The sequence below is a fragment of the Taudactylus pleione genome, unplaced genomic scaffold (assembly GCF_031769625.1).
Source record: "Taudactylus pleione unplaced genomic scaffold, aTauple2 ptg000454l, whole genome shotgun sequence".
NCBI classification, from domain to species: Eukaryota; Metazoa; Chordata; class Amphibia; order Anura; family Myobatrachidae; genus Taudactylus; species Taudactylus pleione.
The window spans coordinates 10375888-10383320 of NW_028284856.1; the positions used below are offsets into that span (position 1 = coordinate 10375888).

The 7433-nt window shown below is 36.8% G+C and overlaps 1 protein-coding gene across 1 annotated transcript in view; it reads left to right on the forward strand.

Annotated features, from left to right (window-relative positions):
• Positions 1–5876, forward strand: part of B4GALT1 (beta-1,4-galactosyltransferase 1) — a 72336-nt gene extending 66460 nt beyond the window's left edge. The window contains exon 6 of the mRNA XM_088448377.1: positions 3251–5876. Within this exon, the coding sequence (XP_088304503.1) occupies positions 3251–3386 (136 nt within the window). The 3' untranslated portion in view covers positions 3387–5876. The remainder of the gene's footprint in view (positions 1–3250) is intronic.
• Positions 5877–7433: the final 1557 nt, after the last annotated feature.

Genomic DNA, 7433 nt, shown 5'->3' on the forward strand with positions numbered 1-7433 from the left:
TCTTTAGTCTCTGATCGCTTCAGAAACTAGCGCTCAGTACTAGTGGGGGTCTGCCGAGTTGAGAGCTGCATCGGAAACTCAAGAGCCGCCCCTGGTCTATGGCGTCCAAAAGCTTTTAAGTGGTGTGGGATAGGAGCAGACTACTCACTTAATTTAAACTTGTTCTGAAAGTATTTTTATTTATGTATATACATAGCAAGGAATTACCTCCTGTAGTCGTGTTTTTTTTTTTTGTTTTTTCTTTGTGCATGGGCCTTACAGTTTCAGGATTATGAGAGGTTAAAATTTTATTTTCAATTCATTTAGATTTTTGTTTTCATTAACTGTCTAAAAATGTAAATGGAGCATAGAAATTATGACACAATGTGCCCAAGAAATGTTTTGCTTTGGCTTTGTAAATTACATATATGCTTGTTTGTGTTGGCATGTATGGAGATAAGAAAAAATTGTCTAACTGAATTTCTGCACACTGTAATATTTTATGTATGTAGTACCAATATTTTTGACAACGTGGTGAAGGAAAATGGATAGAAACTATAAAAGTTAATCCCAACATCCTTAATTTGTTATACTATAACCGTATTCGGTTAACTCTCTACATCAAAAGCAACCAATTATACTTCTTTAGTAATAGGATTACACAACTAAACAGATAAAGGGACTGTGCTAATGGTGAAAAAATATATAATATAGTAATACTTGATTGAGATAAAATATGGCTTCTCTCAATTAAAACATTTATTTAAATAAGTCACATAGCATAAAATAAAATAGAATAAATCAAATGAATCAGAAGACCAGAACACCTGTCAAAAATACTTCATAAAGCTACAACTATGGGAGCGTAAATTGTATACATGCCTGCATTATATATAAATGATATATACATAATATGATATATTATATATACACTAATCTGTACATTTTAACACCTTCAGTGCTAAGAACTTGTCATCAATATATACCTCATAAATCTCCCCCATCTGGCACCTCAAGGGCATGATTCAGAGGTGATCGCTATCGCAGCCTCGACAGTCCCTTTTGCCGCAGCAGGACTTCAACTTTATGCTAATGCTGCACCCAATGGGATTCGTATAGAGATGCTCGCAGGCTGCGGTGCTAATCAGTCGCTGTGCATATTAAGAGGCACCATGAGAGATTGCACCAGTCCTATGGCAGGTGCACATTCTTCGTATGAACATGGCTGCCGGGGTCAGTGCAACTGCGTCTTAAAATGCTGACCGTGACACTACCACGTCTAGCTAACTCTGCCTCCCCCCACCCCTTCTCTGCATTCAAATTTGTTCTGCATCTTTCGGCGGTAACCCTATGAGCACATGCACAGTGCGACTGACCGCTTGCGTGCGGCATCGACATATCGTGCACCTTTTGAGTTAGGCCCACAAACTCAAAGGCACCCTCAATTTGAAAGAGGGGGGTCCTCTCTTTCATATAATGTGCCCCTTTAATAGTTATCTGGTTACCATAAAACAAACCCTGCACCCAAAAAAAGAAAAACTTCCACCCCCACCTTGGCTTTAAGGTTCTCCTACCATATTATTATTTACCATATAATTACTACATATTTAAGATGGTGCAAACTAGCAAAAACAAAAATTCTTTATTATGAGAATCTTACGTATATGTTTTGCAGTTTTGGATAAGTGGATTGATACCAAAGCAAGAACCACAGGGTATTTCTTAAAAAATAATCAGAAAAAAATTATACACATTGCATTTCAAGAAAAGAAAGTGTTTGAGCCACTTGTGTAAATTTGCTTTGCCTTGTCACAAGCGGTATGCTAACGAAGGGTGGAATTCAATAAACCCCGTTAAGCTAACGGGTGCTAATTGATCGCCAGGGGCTATTCAATTAGCCTGATTTAGCGAGGATTTCTTTTCGGTTTTCATGAGACCCAAACAGAATTCTCTGACAAGTATGCAGTTAACGGGTGATAACACCCAGTTAACGCATAGGCCTATGAATGTTTCACAGACTCTATGCGTTAATGTACGTTAACTGCACTTAACACCCCTTTTTAACAGTCGTTAAAAAGGGGTCCAGGTGTAAAAGGGAGTCTAATTGAAAAGCCTCAGGCGATAAAGCCCAAGGCTGGCTCCCTATTTTAAATTGTGCAAATTTATTGGGTCTAATTGATTTCCCCCTAAGAATATTGTCTGAAACTTCAAAGACTTCGGGAAAAAAAGGTATAATTTCTGTGAGTACTGCATGAATACATTACTGATATTGATGTTGGAATGTGCCAAAATAGGCAGTCACAGGGGTGAGGGAAGTCTCCACATCAAAATGGATTAGAGACAAGTATGCAAATAAAGTAATATTTTTGAATTGTAATTTTTTCTGTTGTAATAAACACAACCTATTTGTTAAGTTAGTTGCTGTTATTTTTATTGTTTTTAATTACCCTGTAAGTACAGATGTGTCCTCATACACCTAGCCTCAATAAGACATTCCATCTGATTTAGCTTGAGCGGAGTGTCCATTTTGCATCTCTTTCACAGTAAATGGATGCGACAAACCACTTCCTGAGATTCCCCTGATAAATTTGATATGCAACACTTATCTATATGTATGCAACTGACTCTGTATCATAGCACTTTGATTTCAGACTCAGTCACACACACGCATACAAGTGTCGCATATCAAATTAATCCGTTTGCGCTTTACGTTGAAAAAGACACTTGACACAAGCGGAGTCAGACGGAACCTGGCACGCCGTGAAGGGCTGTTTTGTGCGACTGTAGCAGCAATAGTGTATGAGGACACATCTGTAAATGGGCTTTACCTGTTTTGCAACAGTAATCCTATTTTTATTCATGAGGGCTGCATAGACAGCAGTAAGAGTGCAATCCATCGCCTCACTAACACATAATATAATCTAATGTAAGACTTTAACTTTGCACTATAATGTAACAAAATACATAATGCAATGACTATTCAAGAAAATCCGTCTCGGAAGCAGGAGGACCTTAGTTTGCATTAATCATCCAGGCAGATTATACCTCTGCTTTGCATAGTTACGGTATGTAGTAGTTGTTTGTATATAGTAAGTACATCATGAGAAGAATTTCCCCAGAGCTTTCAACACAAAACCTCAAATATTGAATTCTCATGTAGTCAGATGGAAGCAGGCTTGAATGAAGGATACTATTTTTAATATTATTTACTCGTATATTAAATTTGTAAATTTTCACAAAACATAATTGTGCTGTTTTTTATATTTTGCAGATTTGATCTGATTGCACATACAAGACAAACCATGAGATCAGATGGAATAAACACTCTTACATACAAAGTACAAATGACTGAAAAGTTTCCTTTGTACACAAAAATAACAGTGGATATTGGGCCTTTGCCGAGCTAACATATTGTGACTCTGTGACTGCTTCTATCATACTGGTATGATGGTAACTTCAAACATCTTCAAGAGTAACGTTTTTTTTTCTTTAGTTTTTTTTCATAAATCCAGATCAGATTTTAAATAGACTGTTAACAGATGTACAGCCTCATCATGGGCACAAACAGGCTATCTATCCTGATTGTGCTGTAAAACCCCATTTGCATCCAGGGAGAGGGGGCCAAAGTTCACTTCTGGCTAATAATATACTTTGAAGTAGGTCTTCAATTGAATGTATTGCTGTACAATGCTGCTACGTATTTTGGATGTTTACAAACTTGGTTGCCTTATTTCTAATTGAATATGTGACCTTCCCAACAGGACACAGTCCGTGAGCCAAAGTATATTCATGCACCTTTATTAAAATCTACATTTAAGGCTATTTTTTTTTTTTATACATTACAGCTAAAAATGTAAGCTCTATATGGTATTTTATTTTGTTACTGTACATAACATATTTAGATTTGATCAAAAGGACTTCTTACAAAATGCTGCAAACATACATTTTTGGAGTATGGCGAGTGGCGTTATATTGATACTGTGGCACACTGGTTTATTGAAGTAACAACAATAAGAACCAGCAATGTTCTGTCACGTAATATTATGGCAAAAAACAATTTCTGCTTGTTATAAACATTTTACAACCACTTTTATGCTGCTCCATGTTGTGTCACGACAATAGAATCCGTTTGTATGCTGTGTAATGTGTGCGAGAGGAGGAGGGGATGGCTGAAAACAACAATCTGTGTTCGGCAGGGTCTTATAGATGTCACCATTAGTTTTTGCTGAAGAAGAATTGTTCGCACAGGTGGACACATTTTGCAAGGGGATGTGATTTGGTATATTCTAGAACAGGGATGAGGAACCTCAGGCCCGGAGGCCGTATAAGGCTCGCTGAATCATTTGGTCTGGCCCTTGGAGCTTTTTTCTGCTAGCCTCATCTGGCTAGCAGGGTGCCTAGAAAGGCACCCTGAAGCCAGAATCTATACAGCAGTGCAAACCTGGAGCGTCCTTAGGACACTTCAGACTGTCACACCGCTGCCCTTACAGCTCCCTGGAGCATCCTCAGGATGCTCTGGGCATTGCTGTAATCACTGGCGATTGTGGCCCTGCACCCGTCTGACATCACACGGAGGGGGCATAGCATGCATCGGGCCCACAAATTATGTTATATATATATATCCAAATGGCCCTTGGCAGAAAAAAGGTTCCACATCCCTGTTCTAGAAGGATCATCTTGTTACTTTTGGTAACTGGTTGCTTTTTAATCTTTAGATGAAGTCTTTTACTAGCCACATATTGGGGAAAATTATTCTCAATGTGTCTTTCAGAATAGATTATTCAGTTTCCAAAGATCTACATTTTTTTTATTTCCTTTTTTTATTGTGTTTGTATGGCTTTTAAAGATCCTCCTTCACTTGCCAGTGTAGAAAGTGTAATTTGGTCCCAACCTTTTGATCAAGATAGGTTTTCAGCCTTAAAACAATTTAAAAAAAATAAAAAATGTTAGCACTAATTTTTCCACAGCTTGGATGTTTTTTGAAATTTTGCATATTGAAATAAATATTTAGTAAAATGATGTTTTTAGTGTTAAATTATATGAATATTTTTCAAGTAAATATATGTTATATGGTGGAACAAAATGTCTATTGATTCAAGCCAAAGTACCGTTTGAAAATATAGATTATCGATCCTGCTTGGTCTTGCTTGTAAGCATGCAGCTTAATGGCAATATCGGACTACTTTTCCTTTTTAATTGCTATTAGCTTTGTAAAAAAAAAAAACTTTTTGCATATCGAAGTGCCTTGTATTGTCTTTTTCTTAGTTGTTTAGAAAAAGCAAATTATTTATGAAGCAGTTTTTTTCATTAGCTTTAATTTTCTCAAATATGTAGCTCATGTGACATACAGACTTTTAATTCCGATTACACACAGAACGTAAGTTTTTCTCATCGATGCTGCACTCTTGAAAAATGAAAAGTGCTTTATGGAAATCTCTGGGATTTTGTTTTGTTTCTTTTATATCGTGCTTTAACCTGTGTCATTGACAACCACTTGTCTTTTTAGTTACACAAAATTAATTATTAGTTTATCAGTACAGTATGTTTAGGATGGGGGCATTGAGGATAATTATAACTCAGGTTCAAATCTGCAAATTTACTTACAACAGTCTATCGTGCTCTTACTGGGCAAAATCTAATTGTTTATTGCTATGGATTTTGTGCCCACTTCTCAATGTGTTACCATATTAAGTTGAGCACAATAAAAATGTGCTCAAACCCGGGTGTCTGTCAGCACAATGCTTTTGGAAACAAGAAATTCCAGTTGTGAAAAAAAAATGCTGCTTTGAGTACAATCAAGTAAAGCATTCACACAAATGTTTACTATTGTTAATTATTAATGTATTTGTAAACCATATAATGCAAAGCATATTTTATATATGGAGTTGTATAATAAACGTGAGTCTACTTTGAACTATTCTTAACTTATTTCATCCAAAAAGCAAAAACAATTGCTCTAAACTGTTTCCTGTTTTTATCCGTCCCCTGCATTACATAGTAACTAGCCAGATGGTTTGTGATTATTTCTTTTTTCTACTGAAAACACTACACTCTTCTCAAGTTGCACCACTCCGGGTTTTGATGCAAAAGTCTCCATTTTGGTAACTCGAGCGAGATTCGAGAGCTTCTTCTGTTCCTTCCCAAAAAAATGTTGCGTCGTCTATGTAGCAGTGCCATTCCTTGAGTTCTGAACAAGAAAAAAAAGAGAACCTACCATCTAGAGAAGGGGTGGGCAGTAAGAGGCCAGCATGCCCTGTCACAGCTTTGTTAAATGGCCATGCTAAAACATTTGCAGGGCATTCTGGGATGTGTAGTTAAACAACAGCTGGAGGGCCGCTTATTGCCCACCTCTGATCTAGAGGAACACCATCTTTTCAAAGGGAACATACAGTATTCTAAATCTTTCTTCTATTAATAAGTGGAAGGTTTACCTATCCTTTTAACCCCCTTCTTGTGAGCGCTATCCTACAATACCATCCCCCTTTTTAAGTATTGAAAGAATGTAGCTATCATTTGCTAGAAAACGGTAGCCCGTGCTTTTTTTCTGATGATAGTTTGTATAACAAGTTGTGGAAACATGAATAAATCAATGAAATAATTTTAGAAATGAATAAAAGAGTATGGAAGTATGGTCCGGATTCAATTAGCTGCGGTTAATTACCACGGGCTAATTGATCTGCCAGTGCTTTTCAATTATAGCCCTCAGCAGCAGCGATCTGCAGTTAACACAAATTTCAGTTCAAGCCTAAGGACATAAATCCATGTTAAATGTCCTGAACCCAGGTGCCGCAAACGTGTTAACCCATTGCTCTGGAAACTTGTTCCGGATCCTATGGGTTAACGCACATTAGCAGGTAAACCGCACAAGAAAAGGGACTGTTATTGAATAGGGCTACCACACTTTTCCCAGTGCAGTAAATTACCACATTGTGGCCAGAAACTGTGTTAGTATGGATTCACATCAAAACTAGCTGGTTCTACTACTTTAGCGGGGAAGTGTGTGCATCTGTACATGGTGGGATGTTTGTAGGCTCTCCTAATTGAATCAGTAAAACATACGAGCATAGAGATGAGCATAGTTATTTCACCACAGCCTTAAGTAATATGGTATTTTAAAGGGCTTTATGTAAGTTGCTCAAAAAATTTTATTTTTTTTTTTAAAGAATTTTGATTGAAAAAAAAAAAAAAACACTTTCAAAAACACGCCATTATGTTCAGTGTATGAAATATAACAAATGTGTATTGCACCAATTTTAATTCTAAAACTTAGAATTTAGTTACCTAACATGCGTAATCTTTGCATCTGTTGGAAAAATCAATTTCTGCAGACTTTGGAGCGAGAATGACAATTGGTTACTGATACTGGATAGCATTTCACATACACATGGATTCATCATGCTCATTGCACAGAAATCTCTTTGAGAATAAGAACACTGGAAATTATACAATGGAAA